The sequence below is a fragment of the Cololabis saira genome, chromosome 22 (assembly GCF_033807715.1).
Source record: "Cololabis saira isolate AMF1-May2022 chromosome 22, fColSai1.1, whole genome shotgun sequence".
Taxonomy (NCBI): domain Eukaryota; kingdom Metazoa; phylum Chordata; class Actinopteri; order Beloniformes; family Belonidae; genus Cololabis; species Cololabis saira.
In genome coordinates, this window is record NC_084608.1 from 24920370 (window position 1) to 24938068 (window position 17699).

The 17699-nt window shown below is 39.8% G+C and overlaps 1 protein-coding gene across 2 annotated transcripts in view; it reads right to left on the reverse strand.

Moving 5' to 3' along the window:
• Positions 1-16390, reverse strand: part of LOC133423300 (nuclear receptor-binding protein 2-like) — a 58007-nt gene extending 41617 nt beyond the window's left edge. For both annotated transcript variants that reach the window (XM_061713484.1, XM_061713485.1), the window contains exon 1: positions 15734-16390. In XM_061713484.1, the coding sequence (XP_061569468.1) occupies positions 15734-15853 (120 nt within the window). In that variant the 5' untranslated portion in view covers positions 15854-16390. The remainder of the gene's footprint in view (positions 1-15733) is intronic.
• Between the last annotated feature and the right edge of the window lie 1309 nt (positions 16391-17699).

Here is a 17699-nt window from a genome sequence, read left to right on the forward strand (position 1 = left end):
AGCAACAGCTAAAAGCTGGAGCTCAGCACACTAAACGGTGTGATTGCGCATGTTGGGACTGACATTACCTCATTACACTCAGTCAGAACCAGGAGGGAAACGTTCTCCAGCCAGAGAAACAAATTAACAGCAGCGCTGGAAAGCAGTTTAAGCACAAGCGTCTCCCTTGCAGCTGATGCTGCGTTCACAGACCTCAATGTGTCAAATGGTTGATATTGAGCATGTTGAGAAAACCCTGCGGGGAGACGGAGAAAAGGCTCAAAGACAGTAGATGTGAATAAACAGATGGAGCGGAGGGAGTCGTGTTTACAGTGTGGCTTTTATCTTCCAGTCGGATTAAGCTGAGAAGGTAAGAGTAAACCTGAGCTGGCTGTCAGCGCGTGTCCAAACAAAAGCCAGTTGGCAGACACACACGGAGACGGCAAGATGCTTTTTTGGTGCCCGTTACGCAACGTTACACACACAAAGCTCAATAGGAGTGTCTGTGTGAGCACCAAGTGGTGGGGGGTGTTATTGCCAGTTTAACGAACCCTCACCTATCTGTGCACACTTTCTGCACAAGATATGAGCCACTGTGTTTGTTGTCATGATAAAGAAAGGAATTTGGTAGGTTTTTAAGAGCTCACAAGCCGCCAGCAAGATAAAGAAATAGGCTCCAGGGAGTTGAAGTAGAGTTATAACGGTGTGTCAGAAAATAACTATTACACCACTCTGCAAAATGTAATCTCTATTTGTGACTATGATGATGAACGTGTTTTGCAAGACAGGCAGGTTTTCTGCAGTGACACATACCCTGCATGAGTCTGTTGTGTTGAGACACAAAGCTGTTTACATCCCTACCCCCACCTCACCTTCGATCGTAAGCTGTGAGCAGTCACCAAAAGAATGAAACTCATTTAAATGGCTGAAATGATGTACTCCATGAAGCATCTTGATGAGGTGGCTCCAGACGACCTGGGAAAAGAGACATTACGTCCCTCATTATGTCTCTTGCATGGGAAACCATCATTACCCCTCTAAAAAAGATGGACTGGCTGGTCATGGAGAAGCTGGTATGGCCAATCACAGCACTTTTGGAGGTGCACATTGGGGGCGACACAGAAGCTCTACGGCAGGGGTGTCAAATGTGCGGCCCGTGGGCCGCATGCGGCCCGAGGGAAATTTTCATGCAGCCCGCGAGAAGTTTCCAACGCAAAAAACCGAAATGTTAATTTACTAAAAAAGGAAGGCATAAATAATTGCCATGAATCGGAGCATATCCGATAATATATTTCTTCTACAAATCCATCGTTATTCCACAAAAAGCAGTTTTCGACATTTTCTTTAGTTTTATAGAATGCATTTGCCGATTTTATTTCTTTGTAGACGGTCGTTTATTTTTATTAACTGACTACTATTATATATTTTCGCAGGAAAAATATCACTGCTAAAAAAGATGATAGAAGATATTTATTCAGAGAATTTCAGTTTTGAATACGAGGATAGTGACAAAGTCAAACAGTTAAAAGAGAAGTGCTTACTTTTTCGGCACACTGGCGTAAATATCCCCGCCAATTTTTAAAAATAAATACACTTAATTGTACTGGAAAAATCTCTAAATCAAAAAGAAACACTCTCGGATGTAATAAGAAAGATTTTGCTTTTTTATTAAATTTCCTATAAAAAAGCAAAATATTAAAAAAAAACATACTTATTTCTGTTTATCTTTGTAAAATGATATTGTATCTTACATAATTTGAAAAAAAAACGAGAAATTTCAAGAAAAGATCCTGAAGAAATATATTTTACATAATTAGAGTCTAAACAAAGTGCATATTTCCTTTAAAATTAACTAAACTGATATTGGATTGGATAACAATAGTAAAAAAAAAAAGAATTCGAAATTTATTTTTTTTGTTATTTTGAGCGTGCAAAAGAGCGAGAAAAAAATTGGTCAAATCCGGCCCGCCAAGCAAAATGAGTTTGACACCCCTGCTCTACGGAGTTGGGTTCACGTCACAACACAGGCTCTGCGTCATAAACTGCATAAACTGGCCTTTATTCCTGCAGTACAGAGCAACTTTGTGCCCTCAAAAGCTAAAGCTCCGATCAGAAGGGCACGAGGGCTTTCATTCACCGGCTTTATATTTAATTCATCAGCCATCTCCGTGATTGATGGTTGCTGGGATGCACGTCTGAGTCAGCTGCTGCTCATGAAACCTCCACATCTGCATAAAACAACACACATACATTCAAATACTTTATGCAAATTTACCCTTCATGTGACAAATGTGGGCAACAGCAGACAGAAATTTGATTTCGGCTCGCGAGGCACAATGTAGATATTATTTCTGGATTTTCTACTGGCTTGTATTCACGGTGCATCTCATAAATATCAAACTTTTGCCAATATATCCCTTTTATAAAAGCTTTAAAACCTGGGTGTGCTCTACTTCTAAGTGTTCCCTTGTCCCCTAGTAAGTGCATATTTGATAAACACAGAGATATCCATATTTGGCTTCAAAGGTCAAGGTATAAAGCTGCAGAAATATGAAGGAGTGAACACCTAAACACTTGAGTTTTTATATCAGCTGCTCAGCATAACACTCCCTCTGAAACCTTGTGCATATGAAACTGGCCTTTGTCTTACAAAGAGAGGGAGGACGGAAACGCAAGTGATAGCAACCGGCCCATAAATACACCTTTAAAGCCTTTATTGTGTCAACTCTTCCCAAGCTGCAGAAACATTACCAGGATATTTATCATGTACTGTTTTAAAGACTTTGTTTTAGTGGCTTTGCACGTTTGGGAGAATATTTAGCCAAATCTAACAGTTGGGCTTACATCATATCATATATGAAGCTATAAATCTGAAGGACTTTCAATCTGATTATCTTTTTGTAATTTCTCTCATGTTTTCCTGGGAGGAGCCTTCCCAGCAGGTTCCACCTCTGGTCACATCTACATCAGTTATTGTACATCTCAACACTTGTTTCAAGCCTGGCTTCACCTCATTTGTCCGTGCCTGCATGCCGCTGGGCTTGCTGGTATTATAGAGAAAAAAAAAAAAAAAAAAAGTACTTAATTCACTTCTTTAAGTAGTACGAGTCTAATAATGAGTTCAGGTTTCTATGCTCTATGCTACGCTGCAAGATATACACGAGCACATTAGTCATCGCTGTCATTGACAAGGTATTAAAACCGAGATATGCCGGTAAACTTAAGCTTGTAGGTGTTGCAAGTGTGGGCAGAGACAGTGAGCACCTTTGTAGATTTAATATTAACATGATACTTTGATGTTACTGCAGAGTTGTGTTTAAGTACTGCACAAATTCCCAACTGAAAGAAGTAACATTAGAGTGTTTTAGGTCCATGATTGGGGTGCAAGTATATTTGTATGGTTTTATGGAGATTTTAAAATGTCTACAGGAGATTTTGTAGACAAACTACTTCTGTCACTTCAAATCAACCATTCATAGCATTTTGTCTAAACCTCCTCAGCTGTCATGCATTTTAAGCGTTGTGTCATAGCTGTACTTCATTTGAAGCCAAAGTGTGATCTAACCGAGCGTTTTTGTTTGTCTAGTTTTGAGGTTTTATTGTGGCAACACTTAACGATAAACAGAAGTCTCACAAGGGACTGACAAGAAACTCCAACCGCAGTGAACAAGGTAAGAAAAAGGTGCTATATGGGTCACAATAATAATCGAGAAGCTATTTTGACTCGCTATTGCCGAAACATATCAAATATAGGACGTTTAGAGGTATCCGTATTCTGATTAATACATTTAAATCATAAAGATGGGGAGGCTGGATAATTTTACTCTGGTATAAACTTAGTCAGAAATCCAAATATCTGCTCTAAAGCACCAAAAGAGATGTCCTTTTTCATATACACCCTTTAAGCAAATGATATTCTGCTTAAATTAGAAGGGACTTACAAAAGATGGACTCAATTAATAGTCTCACACACATTTGTAAACATGCATGCCTATTATATTTAAGACCAACTTTTTAAGGTTATCTTTCATGGTTTTGCAGACCAAGTCAGAACTGAGATAATTAAAGCGCCAAAGCTATTCTTGCAGACTTGACAGCCACAGAGAGCTTGAGACAACTATTCTCATGAGAACAGATGTGCTCTGCTTCTCCACGGACCCAGTCGGGATTCTGTTTTTCTTTTAATTATTTTCAGGGGACTAAAGAAAGCAGGCTAAAATAAGAACCAAAGTGAAAGCCTTCCCTTGTTGCTTTTTTCTCTCGACCTTCTCCATGTTTTACTATTCAAAATCTACAACTTTGACTTGGTTGTTCCCTTTCAAAGACCAGCACATGGTTTCACGTGTCGTTTCTCACACCACTGTTGTAGCCTGTTTGTCCAGTAAAGCAAAAAGAAAATAAGAACAAAGATCAGTAATTGTGGTTGTTGGAGTGGAGTTTTTCCTTTATTGCATTTCATGCCAATAGAAACAGACGCAGAAGAGATGACTGGTGCGGTAAAAGCTAATAAACAAAGGGCATAATGATGCCATTGTGCAGTCTGGCTCAAACAAACTCCTGCTTCCATGTGATAAACACCACGATCTGCTTCTCTTGTGAATCCCAATGCAAGAAAACGGGGAAAAAATTAAAATAAGTGTGAGAAGAGGCGGGCCGCGTCCCGCGGACAACCGATGTGAGCTTCCAAGACAGCTCCTTAAAACCTTTAGCACATGTCAACCGTTCCTCGACGATTCCTTTCCGTGCCAGCCTTCACGTCCAACTGGCAGGAAGTCTGGAGTAGCTTCATTTCACACAGCTGGAGTGGAAAACGCTGACAACCACCCATGTTAGATCACATGACCCCACAGCGGCTTCGCTGGCTCACATTTCATTACGAGGCCACAGAACAGACCACATGACCAAAGCACGTTGTGCAAAACTCCAACATTTACATGTTTTGATGCTGAAAACAGGTATTAGGATGTTTTTTTTGGCGCTTCCCATTATGTTGACCGCCACCTGCTCTCTTATTTGCTCTCCTCCCAACACAAACACTGACACGAGGCGCTTAATGGTGGATGTGACACAAAGTTGACCTATTCTTAGCCTGAGGAAGGCTTTAAATGTGTCAATGATGAAGTGGGATGCCAGAAACAGCAGTTACAGATGAATGACACATAAATCAAACACAAGCCCGGCTTCAGTGCACAACAACATTCAATTCTACGAATCCACTGTTGTTTGCATGCTATATTTGTAGTTCTTGACTGACCAGTGGGACATTTTGCCACACCTACACTGCAGTCCTGTGTTTGCAGGACTAAACAGTCCAGATCTGATGCATCGGACCCAAGTTCAGTTGTGAAGCAGACCTGGGCGATGACATAACGTATGGCTGGAATACGGCAGGTCAGTATGGGAAGGTGTGGGGTTTCCCCTTTCCTTCAGCATGCTTGTACAAGTTATAAGTCACAAAATCCACAACAAACAGAGTTCCTGTCTCCCACACCACCATGAAACGCAGACCTGTGAAATAGGGAAATAAGGCTAATTCAGGTTCTTCAGTGGCTTTGAGGAGTTCATTTATTTTTCTTTTTTTAATTTTAAGAGCAAAAAAGGGGACAGTGTATTCTGACTGTTTTTTTTGTGTGGTTTTCTTGGTTTTGGTTTTTTTCAAGCCCAAAAGCAGAAATAGTAGCCCCTTTTGAAAGTTTGCTGGCAGCAGTACTTTCTGTGGTTTATTCCTTTTTTATTTCTTCTAAATTTCAGACAAATAACTAAGGTACAGTAGTTATCTGTAACCCCAGTGATCAAATCCCCCCAAAAGTGTCTTTAATTTGCATTTCATCATTATATTAACAGGATAAAACACGAGTCAGCGAATATATCAGTTATAAATACATGTCTAAGTGCTTAATCTACTGTTTTATTAATGAATGTGGGTTTTAATTCAAATATGAAGAGTAAGCAATTTTTTGATAACATCACATCTGCTGATGTTTGAAACAAAACGTGAAAAAATTACAGAGATCCTCCCTCCCTTTCCTCCAGCGCTCCTTGTGCCCCTCTCGTTGGTGTAGGAGCAATGTTTGTTTTGATTACAATAACATTCAAGAGATGGGTAGCTAGTTGAGCTGAGGAAATAGTCGGTCAATGTGACAAAAAGTTCTTTAGGTTAAACAGGTCCTAGACTTAGACTTGCTTACCCTACCTTTAAGATGTCTTCAGGTTAAGATTTGCTTATTTTTCTCAAGTTTTTGTAAGAAATTCTCATGAGCTAGTGTAAATGTTTTTATCCTTTTTGGTGCAAAATAGCTGTGTGAGGGAATTAGGTTACACTTTAGGTATGTCAAGGCGAGAGGTTATTAAATTGAATTAATACAATGAGTGGATGACGCACAAGGATGATTATTTTGGGTTGTAAGCTAATAAACTGAGCTAATTTGCTTTGCCCCCAAAAAAAGAAAGAAAGAAAGAAACAATTCAGCACTTATGAAGTGAAACCAACTTTAGGCTATTCCTCCGAAGAGACATCTTTAAAAACCAATGGTGATCTCATCCATGTGCAGTTACCGCGCTTACTGTAAAACCAGTTTGCTGATAACATCTATCTTTGTCATACAGTTGACAGCTTCATAGCTCCACAATTATTTCACATGAACAACAGCAGCATGTGATAATACTAACTGGCATTTGCTTTTTCAACCTTTCCATTAATTATTCACGGTGTAGTCAAACTTGCAATGACCAGAAGAGCCGGCATCTGCTGCAGTCGAGTGCCCAGGCTGCAATGCAGCAAGTCCTCACAAGTAAAAATGCAAATTTCATCGTACTGTACCGCTCCGTGTGCTTACATGACGTGAGGGAAGTCTGGCTACGTGGTACAGTGCATCCAAATTATGTTGCATGTCATTTGATTTGTTGGAGTTGGAAGTTGGAATAACCCTCTCAGATAAAGTGACCGAGTCCGCCCGCATGTTGACATTCAATCTGTCCCAAACTGGCCTAGTAGCTCGGTCCAAGTTGTACAGTAACGCTCTCGAGGTTTTGACCAAAGTGGCGACCGGATCAAACACACGAATCGAAGCAGCAATTCTTAAAGCAGCCAGGATTACGTTAAATAATCCAGAACTAACAGCTCATCTGCACAAATCGTTAATAAATCTCCTTCTGGGCACCAGAGTGTGAATGCACGGTGCCGATTAAGCCCTAAAGCCATGTCATTAAAAAGTTTACGAACCACGATGGCCCCTGCTTGCCCTCCAGGGGAAACCCGAGTGTCGTTCCTAAAACGGAGGCTTCATACCGGCCAGCGCGGTGCTGTCAGTGTCAGTTACAACGAGGACTGCTCAGGTCAAGCAGCACTAACTGCGATCCGCTACTTAAAATGGGCTCACGAGGGGAAATGCTTTGCTGACTGAAGGCTCATTAACTCCTCTTAATGACTTGAATATGCAAGTCTGCTTTTACATTTCAAAGCTGAACCTCTAAATATCATCAGAAAATGACTCTAGTACAAAAGTAAACACAGGCCCATTACAGCTCTTTTATCAGATTGTGGAATATGATTATAGTAAAAGCTCCAGCCTGAGCTGAACTGTCTCGGAGGACACACTTTAAATGGCACATATTTGCCAGCGCATCTAATTTTGGTATTTTGGCGTTCGCTCGTGAGCAATGACACTTGGATGGGGATTTCAGTTAACGTGGAAGTGTAAACAGCAGCATCCGCCCATCACGCCCAGCCTCGCATATCGCACATGCATGAACTTGCACCAGAGTGAAGGAAGGAAGCTGATCTGGACTTATTTTAATCTCAACATGAACAGGTGGGGAGATGTCCTGACAATAGACAGGTGGACTGGAAAGAGTACAGAAAAGGTGGTGTGGATTCACTTCAGGTGGCCCATGCTGTGGCATTACCGGCCCGAGAGGTCAGGGGAGCGGGGATAATCTGGCCAGCTGGACTGCAATGAAACAAAACTCAAAGTGTGAGAAGTGGGTGTAGCTCCCAGCACACTGCTATGACTGCCAGACTACTGAGGTTGATACTTGCTCACAATTCTAATAAAAAAATAAATATAATCTAAAAAAAGCCTGCAGGGTGCCACTTCCTGCTCCTCTTTTGTTAAAATAAACTAGACTCTGTCCTGATATCTGAAATGTAGGAAAGCATTTCATTGGTCGGGAAGCTAAGACTCCCCTTAATGCAAAATGTGTTGGAAACAGCCAATTTTGAATAATTTTTCAAGGAACAACCACCTGAAAAAACGAGAACACCAACAAAATTGCAACATATACAGTAAATAAAGATATAAAAACACTATTATGCATATAATTTGATGCAACCTAAAATTTTTGCAAACTTGCCACACTAAGACATGGAAAATTAGCAGATATCTGTACAACTATCAGTTCAATGCTTTGAAATTTAAGAAATTATCATCTATTACTGTCAAACTGGAAGTCATTTGTATTTATTCATGTTTAGAAAAGGCTGTAAAATAGTACGCTGCTAATCTTCACCAATGAGCAGCATTTCATTTCCCAGCTTCTGCTTCTGTCAGTGTCAGGTCTTCATATGTTTTGTGCAATACCTCCTCAAAAAAAGATGAGTCAATTTCTCACTGACAGGCTCTGCAACGATGAGGGGCAAGAGAGAAAATTAGCTGCTGTTTTTTTGTTTTTTTTTTCCTCTCAGATTCATGTCTCAGCAATATTGTGTGTGTCACCATGTTTTTATTTCATGTTGGCCTGGATGTCTTAATTCTGGGACAGCACAGATGACCCAATCAGAGGCCGCCAGTCACAAATGTAAATAGTGGGCTTATAAGTCATTTAGCTGCTGACGTGCAGATTTTATCATAAGTCTGTTTAACAAGAGAGAGGCAGGACGGCATTTCAGCAGAAGTGTCCACCCATTTTGACTAATTTTTCCTCGGAGAATAAACCCACCAACTGTAGTAGATTTCTTGTTTGGTCTTGTCCTGTCACTTCAGAGCACACAAAGAAACCATGAAACTGCCTCTATTGTTGTTGTGAATAGTTGTATGTTGTGCATCATATGAAATTCCTTTCTCCAGTCGCAACAGAGCTGGTAAGTCTCAGGGAAAAATCAATACTCTGCGTTACATCATGAGGGACCCACTCCCTCTCAGACTAACAGCAGAACAAACCGATCAACGTGCTTTAAGGGTGTGAATTATAGAGTTACAAATGTCCTTAGCAGTGAGGCCTTGGTTCAATTCATGGTTGGCTGGACTCTTCACTGAATGTTTTTCCTTCACCTTATTGCCTTTATCTCCACTCCAAGTGTCAAATGAGGGCAAAAAAATATTAATGATCTTTTTAGAAATAAGGTAATGTGATGACAACAGTTTTGTCATTTTTCTAAGTGAAAATGATTGCTTCAAATCAACTCCCATTCATGTTTGTAATTAAAAACTGGCATATTATGACCTTTTTCAAAAGTTGACATCACTTCCTCGGGGTTAACAACATGTCTGTGGCTTGTTTTGGTCAAAATACCACAGACATGCGAAACAAAACAAGAACAGCTCCATTCTGGATTAAGGGTGGAGCCAAACACTTGATCCACCCATCCATTCTGCAATAGACGCCTCTTTTTAAACAGATGTTAAAGCTTTGCCCTATCGACTAAAAAAGGTAAAGAAAATGTAGAAGGATGTAATGCTCGGTGGAGATTAATTTCAAATTAATAATTTATGTCAATGTTAAAAAATAAACTCAATTTTCACATTAATCTGTATAATAGTGGTATGGTATTGCCACTGCTTCAAAGAGCTTCTGCAGATCTTTAATCCTTTTGAGAGTTTTCTTTTTCTTCTTTGTGAAAAATCAAAAACAGTGTGTGCTGTTAAAATAAAAAAAGAAAGCCAAGTAGTTTGTGTTTGCCAGGACCAGCGTCATGGAAATCTGACTGCTGTAAAGTTTGTCTGTCGTCTTTAATGGTCCATGGCAACCACAATTAGCAGCGTGGCTTATCTAGCATGTTGCATATCTGATTTTCTTTTTAAAGAAGGAAATTGATGAAAATCGTGGATGGGATTGTGCAAGTAGGCATAAAGATGAAGATGGGTGTAACTCTGCTCTGATTTGGATCTGTGATTTCACAGTTTCCTGCGAATGTGACTAATAGATAATAAGAACAGATATTGTGGGAAACTGAGTTGTAAAACATGAATTACTCAGCTATAATATAAAGACAGCTAATTAAAAAGGGATGCTGAATCTTTAAAAATATCAAAAAAGAACAGTTTTAGTGTAAATCATCCACAGAGCATAAATGACAATAATGAATTTGCTTCTCGCCTGTACAATCTTATAAGATCATTACATGTCATACGGGTTTACTTGTATCTACATCTTGAGTACGACGTCATAAAGGGTGTGTAGACTCTACAATGAGGAGACCTCTTGATTCGTGTGGTGCAAGAGAGCGTGGGCTGACGTTAACAATTAACAATAAGCAAACTAAAAAATGAAGGATTGCACTTTAATTGGCCAGAAGGGAGAGTTGTGTGATTTTTTGACACAGTTGTAAAATTACCACACTTGATCTTTGGTTGTAAAACAACAGTCACCGAACTGCCCACAACTTACAACACCGGATCTCTAACTTCGAGCTACGACTAACGACTTTGTCACGATTCTTTCAGGAAAGTCATCTTTTGTGTGCAACAGTCTGTTTATACTCAACCAGCCTTTCCCTGTCTGAGACAACTGGATCAAACTCCTGCATGGAGGACATTATAACATGATTTTTAGATTAGATTTTCCTTCATTTGGCTCAAATTGAAGGAAATTTAATCAATAATCTAAAAAATAAATGAATTGATTTTGTTAAGAAACGTGTTTTCAGGAAAAAAATTTTATCAAAATTTAAACAGATGAGTTTCTATAAAAGAAGTTTTGACACTAACAACACATACCATCATACTGAGAATTTTTTTTGAAATTTACATAAATGTGGACTTTTTTTACTTTCTTTTTCAGAGCCACCAGTCATGACTGATCCTCTTGGCGAGATACACAAATGAAAACGTGACATCCAGAGCGGCTCCAACAGCAGACAGATGGGTAATCAATGGGTGGAAAAACCAGCAGGGCGGGCCGAGTGCCGGCCCACGCCATCCAACACGGAGGATGCTCCGCGTTACCAGAAGTGCAGCGAGGTCAGGAGGTTTTAGTTTGCAGAAGCCCTCGGGTGTGTGCCAGAGATAACTTTCGACTTAAATTCTCAGCCTTATCTGGAGCTGTAAGTGAAGGCGACACCCGCCGCTTCACAATACTGGACATTCTCACGTCCGATTTTTTTTCGGGGGTGGGTTCGGGAGCGTCTTCGATTCCTCAAACGACCGTTTGAACTGTTTCAAAGGAGCTGATGCAGTAAGAGATACTGTTGACTTGAAAAGAAAATGTCCTTATTTATGGCAGAGCAAGTTTACGGTACTGGGTTCATGTCTATTAGGGCTGGGGATCGATTCAAATGTCAAGAATCGATTCGATTCCGATTCTTAAGATTCAGAATCGATTATCAAGATTTGATTCGATCCGATTCGATTCCGATATTGATTTGGGTTAGTGTTATTAAAACTGTTTTTTGAGCTGTTGCATAAATTATATAGTATTATATTGAGATTAAACAGCAAGTATTGGAAGCTAATGATGCTGTAAGGACCAATCAGCTCCCAGAATGCTGATAGAACTGCTTTCAGAAACATAATGTGGATCAGAATTACCAAACACATCCAGGGCAAACAGAGACGGATGAAATCGGTTTTATTTTTTCCCATATTCCGTTTTTATTTGTTCCATTTTCGGTCTATTTTGGTTTTTAATTTTTGAGCATTTGGTTTTTAGCATTTTTTACAAATGTAACCCCAAGACAGTATATAAAGTAATGAAATATAGACAATTTATGCAATTATAACCTAACACTTTAATGTTTTCATACATTTAAACATATTTAAAGGCAAAAACATGGCACCAATTCTCGTGTCCAACAAAACATTCATTTTTTGGGGATAAACAAAAAAATAACCAAAAGTTGTAATATAATGATGAAAAAAAAGAATTAAAAAAAAAAATCGATCTTTAGACATATGAATCGATTTTTAGGAATTAATATGAGAATCGATTTAGAATTGGGAAATCGATTTTTTCAACATAGGCCTAATGTCTATCGGGGTGATTATGAGCCGTCTGGAGGATCCAAGTAAAACTGAACTAAATGTTTTTTCACCAAACTGATACATTTGTTCAGTCGGTAACAACTCTCAAAGTCTGCCGGAGGCTGACGTGATTTCGTAACTAACACGCTCCAACCAAGCCCAAGGACATTTTAACTTAAATTTGCATGGAAATAAAAATACCAAATGAAGAAGCCCCTTGATCAGTTCTCCTTGTCCCTCCAGCTGACGGCTACTGACAAGTCATTTAACCTTTAACGTGCAGCCTTCAGGAAACACAAGATGTTCCACCTGCTCCTGAACTTGTCTGGACCTGCTCTCAAGTGTGTTCTGTACGCAAACTCGGAATCACCAAAGGTGAGACATGTTGTTCCGGTTACAAAACCCCAGAGTACTATCATGTACATCAATCAACTGGCAGCAGGTTGTTCTCTACTCACTCGGATGATTGATTAAAAGCTGCAGGGTTCAACAGTTCAGGGGTTCAGGATGTTCTGTCTTTTTGTGTCAGTGGATTGTGAACATAAATTCTGAATGATGGTTCATAAGAATCCCAACAGGAATTGGCGTAAACTCAATCACATCAAGGTTATGGTGACTCTCAAAGGCTTTCAACAAGTCGACTTCCTTTTCTTTTGTTCTTGAAGACGTTTCACCTTCTATTCGGTTCAAAGGTTCAAACGTCTGCAAGAACAAAGAAGAAGTCCAGTTTGAAGCCTTTGAGAGTGACAGACGAACAAACAAATTGCTTTCTTGGGTGGCTATTTTCAGAGCAGAGACCCTAAGCTGTTATTTTGTCCATCAATAACGTACACGTTTGATTGAAAATGGGCATAAACCACATTTCCACTAAGCGGTACAGCTCAGTTTGGGTCTCTACGGTACATTTTTGAACTGTGCGACACAGTGTCTCCAGTCAACAGAGTAGAGAAAGAAGGATGCAACTCTGTTAAGAAAGTGGAACAACAGCAACAGTATAAGACATCCAGCACATTGTTTTCTTTCTTGTTGGCAGGAAGAAGCTGAGCTTTGTTTGAGGGAAGCCTCCAGAGTGGTGATCTAGTGTTGTGATCTCCATATCGCATGGAAGAGATGATCCTTTGTCAGCCAACCAGCTGACCGCCGTGTTTGAAGCTCCACCTCATCACGGTTATCAGAATCACAATCAGATTCAGAATCAGAATCAGCTTTATTGGCCAAGTTTCAACATGCCAGACAGGGAATTTGACTCCGGTTATTTCGCTCACTGAAAATTTTAATAGTAGTAATCAGTAAATAGACAAATGGCTCTTATTAACATATATACAATTTTTTTTTTTAAGTGAAAGGTGCAGCAGTATGAGGTAGACATGGTTATTGAAAGGTGCATTGTTACAGCATATGATTGTGGTTATTATTATTATTACACAGTGGTTGATCTGGAGGTTTTGGTGCCAGTGCTATGGTACGCCACCAGAAATGGTTTGTAACTTTTGATGATAAAAAGCACAAATAATGTGCTGGAATGCTTGGTGAAAATGGGTTGTAAGGACAGAAGATCAAAATTAGAGGATAATAACCAAAGTGTGGTATTTAACCACGAAAATTCACTCAAACAGCTAGATGATGGCCTAATCAATGAATTGAGCTGCTGTTGATATGGCTTATCCTTCACATTCTTTTATGATACAAGTATTTGTGGTTACAAAGAGAGGCAGATGCAGTGTTGATGTGACCTGGGTGTGCAGACTGTCTGAAAGTGGACAGAAACAGAACTTCAGACTCCCGTCTATGTTTAAATGCATTTTATGAGCTTCATGCACGACTCAGCCTGCCATGTCCTCCATAGGTATTCAAGTCTGCACACGGAAATAGATTTTATGTCGGCTAAGCTGGCCACCAACGCATATGTCACAGTGTGAGATTTATGATGGGATGGGGGCAAAAACTACGGAAGCGTATTGCATTCACTTGAGAAAAACAAATCTGCTCTGTTTTCTGAATTATTGAGATAATTATCTCAGAATTCTTTTCGTATTGCATTCTCAAGTGAATGCAATACGCTTCCGTGAAAAACACCATTGAGCAACAACGTTGCGCAACGCTGGATCGGACAGAGGGGCTTGATTGATTGATTGGTTGATTGTGTTAGGATTTCATGAAATTGTTAAGAGTTTGAAGGGTTTCTTACACTGGTGGTTTTCTCTATATGCAAAGTTATATCCTATTCAGCAGTTCAGCTATAGATCAGCTGTTTTCATCTAGTCAAGCAGTCATCCTCTGTTTATGGCTTGACTGTTTTCTTTAGATGCAGGGTTTAGATAGTTCAAATACAAACCCTTTGTTAAGTGAAGAAAATGGGGAGAAACAGATGCTTTAGCATTGGGGGGCTTGGAGAAGTCTCCACTCATAAACACAGTGCTGCCAGTGGCTCTTTTGCCTTCATAACATGTCTCTCTCCGTGTGGTCTGAAATGGTATTGCTACATATAGTGTCTTTAAATATTGTGTTTACTCTTGTTCCCCTTGTTGTGTGTTTTTCACTTCTTTTTATAATGTGGTAATATTCCAATTACTGCTATCATTTCTTTATTTATTTTTATTGTGTTGTCTGTGTTCTGCTTCCACACAAAAGCTTAAACTAATCTCAGGGGGCCGGAAAACATTATGCATGATATAATAAAAGCTTGTATTAACTTTGATTCTATTTCACTGGTTTTCTTATGGCGCACCAGACAAACGAACACAGGATCTTTCAATTGATACTGTGATCAGGGGAAAACCTGATCACACACACACTAGGGCTGTTCGATTAATCGATTTTAAATCGTAATCGCGATTATGTAATTAGAACGATGTTAAAACGTGAAAATCGTAAAATCGATTTTTCACTTTTTTTTTTTTAAACCTTCTCTGCACACATATTAATGATTGATACCATATTAATGATTGATGGAAATACCTCTCAATACCTGCGACAAGTGCCCCATCGGAGAGGCTCTTTAGTGTAGGAGGGGGCGTTGTAACATGCCACCGGGCATCCCTCAAGCCAGATGCCGTAGACCGGCTCGTGTTCCTTGCAAAAACTTGCAAATGTGAATAGCAAATGTAATGACTGACATTACACACCTCTACCTCCTTCATGGGTTGCATTATTATTTAGCATGCAAAGACCCAGTTAAGTTTAATTAGAAAATGTCTTGTTTTATTTAATTGGAAATATAACTTACTGTATGTTTGCAAGGGCTGATTTGCTGATTTGTTTTTCAGAGATAAAACTTTATATTTTATTATATTTTTTAAAACTTTTTTTCAACTTATTTTACAGAGTTTTGCACTTTATTCATTTATTTTTGGTTTAATAAGAGCAAAGTTTGCACTTAAAGCCCAATGGGGCAAATGTTCAATAAAAAAACAGCATATTTGAAATAATTTCTTTGCCTTTTGTCAATTCACAAAATAATCGTAATCGAAAATCGGATTTTGAGAGAAAAAAAATCGAGATTTTATTTTTGGGCAAAATCGAACAGCCCCAACACACACACACACATACACACACACACCAACAGCAGCAGCACCAACCTGCTCTTTGCGTTTCTGCCAGCGGCCGCAGGGGCTCTCCTCCAGGATCTCACTCTCATCCTCGCTCTCCTCCTCTTTCCCCTCCGATCCCGATTTCCTCTCCGGGACAGACATCGTCATTTTCACGCCGTATGTGTCCAGATTTCCCCCCCAGCAGCGAGTCCTGTCAGCACTTCTCCCCCCCCCTCGCTGTTGGTCCTGTGAGGAGGATCGGCGGCGCGGAGCCCGACCTGTCTGCAGTGGAGACTCCCCCCTCTCTCTCAAGACGACACAAGGCTCAAAACATCCTGCAACACCCACCGATCCGGCTTAAAACCAGCACCCCCGAGTCAGGCACAACATCCGACACGCCCTTCGGATCAAAACCACAAGTGTGCACGTTTAACAGCACAACTTAACGGTGGAAAAATACACCCCAGACTACAGACGCTCATGCGTCCTGCGAGCAGACTGCACGCCAAATGCGTCTGTGTTTACCAGTCCATTCACGGCCGAGCAGCCAGGGCGGGGAGCTGGCTCTGCCCCGGGTCTGCGGTGCGATTCCTGCCTGCACAAGCTGTCGTTGCTTTGCTTTTCTGTGAAGGAGAGTTTATTTTGCGACCATCACGCGTCATTCTCGGCGTTGCAGGAGAAGCGGTGGCTCCTGCCAGGCACGGTGCAGAGGGATGGAGCCAAATACCGTAAAGGCTGCAATATGTGCGAGGAAAACATTGGACAACTGCAGGATTATATCCAGTACCAGAGTTGAGGGGGGATGAGGGGGGATGAGGGGGGATGGCATCCCTGCTGAAATAAAAACGGTCAAAATCATCCCCCCCCTGTAAAACTGCCATCCCCCCTTTCCATCCCTTATGTCATTTTATCAATGAATGTGGTTTTACTGCTATTTCAACATTTAGAGTCATCACCAGAAAAATAACACCAGAAAAATAACTTATTTGACAATTTTCACCTGTTTCAAGTACATTTTCACTAGAAATAAGTAGAAAAATCTGCCAGTGGGACAAGATTTATCTTCTCATTAAAAGCAAAAAAATCTTGTTCCACTGGCAGATTTTTCTACTTATTTTAAGTGAAAATCTACTTCAAACAGGTGAAAATTGTTGTTTTTTCCAGTGATGAGTCTTGTTTTAAGTGTTATGAGATTTTATTACTAAAATTAGGCATTTTAACTAGAAATAAGACAAATATTCTTGTTAAGATTTTGAGTTTTTGCAATGATCCATTTTACTTATCCTGTGAAGGACAGAGGCATATTGATAAGTTCAGAAAAATGTTTTTTATTGTTGTGTTTTGATGTATTTGATGTAATCCCAGTGGATATTTAAAGCTTACAGAAGGCTGCATTTAACTGCTGCTATGTCATTCCTGCAGTATTTCTGCAGGTGTTTTGTGCTATTATTTGTAATATATTATATTATTTGTAATCAGCACAAATTATCTGTCCCCATATGATAAAATCCACCATCCCCCCTGATTTTATTCCCCCTATGTGTTGTAGGAGCCAGTGTTGAAATCCTATGTCTCAAAAATAAATCTGTCAAAATCCAGTGCACATCTACTAGGACAAAGTGGTACTACTAGACTTGGAGAAGTCTCCACTCATAAACACAGAGCTGCCAGTGGCTCTTTTGCCTTCACAACAGATCTGTCCCCATGTGGTCAGAAATGGTATTGCTACATATAGTGTCTTTAAATATTGTGTTAACGATTGTTCCCTTTGTTGTGTGTTTTTCCATTCTTTCTATAATGTGGTAATATTCCAATTGCTGCTATCATTTCTTTATTTTTTTTAAATGTGTTGTCTGTGTCCTGCTTCCAAACTAATCTCAGAGATGTTTTCCCACCATTTTTCTTTTTTATCAGACACTGGTTTACTGCAGAAATCTTTCCCAAAATACTGGAAACTTGAAATCTCCATCTTCAACAAGGAAAAGTAAATGAAAATGCATAAATTTAGAGTCAG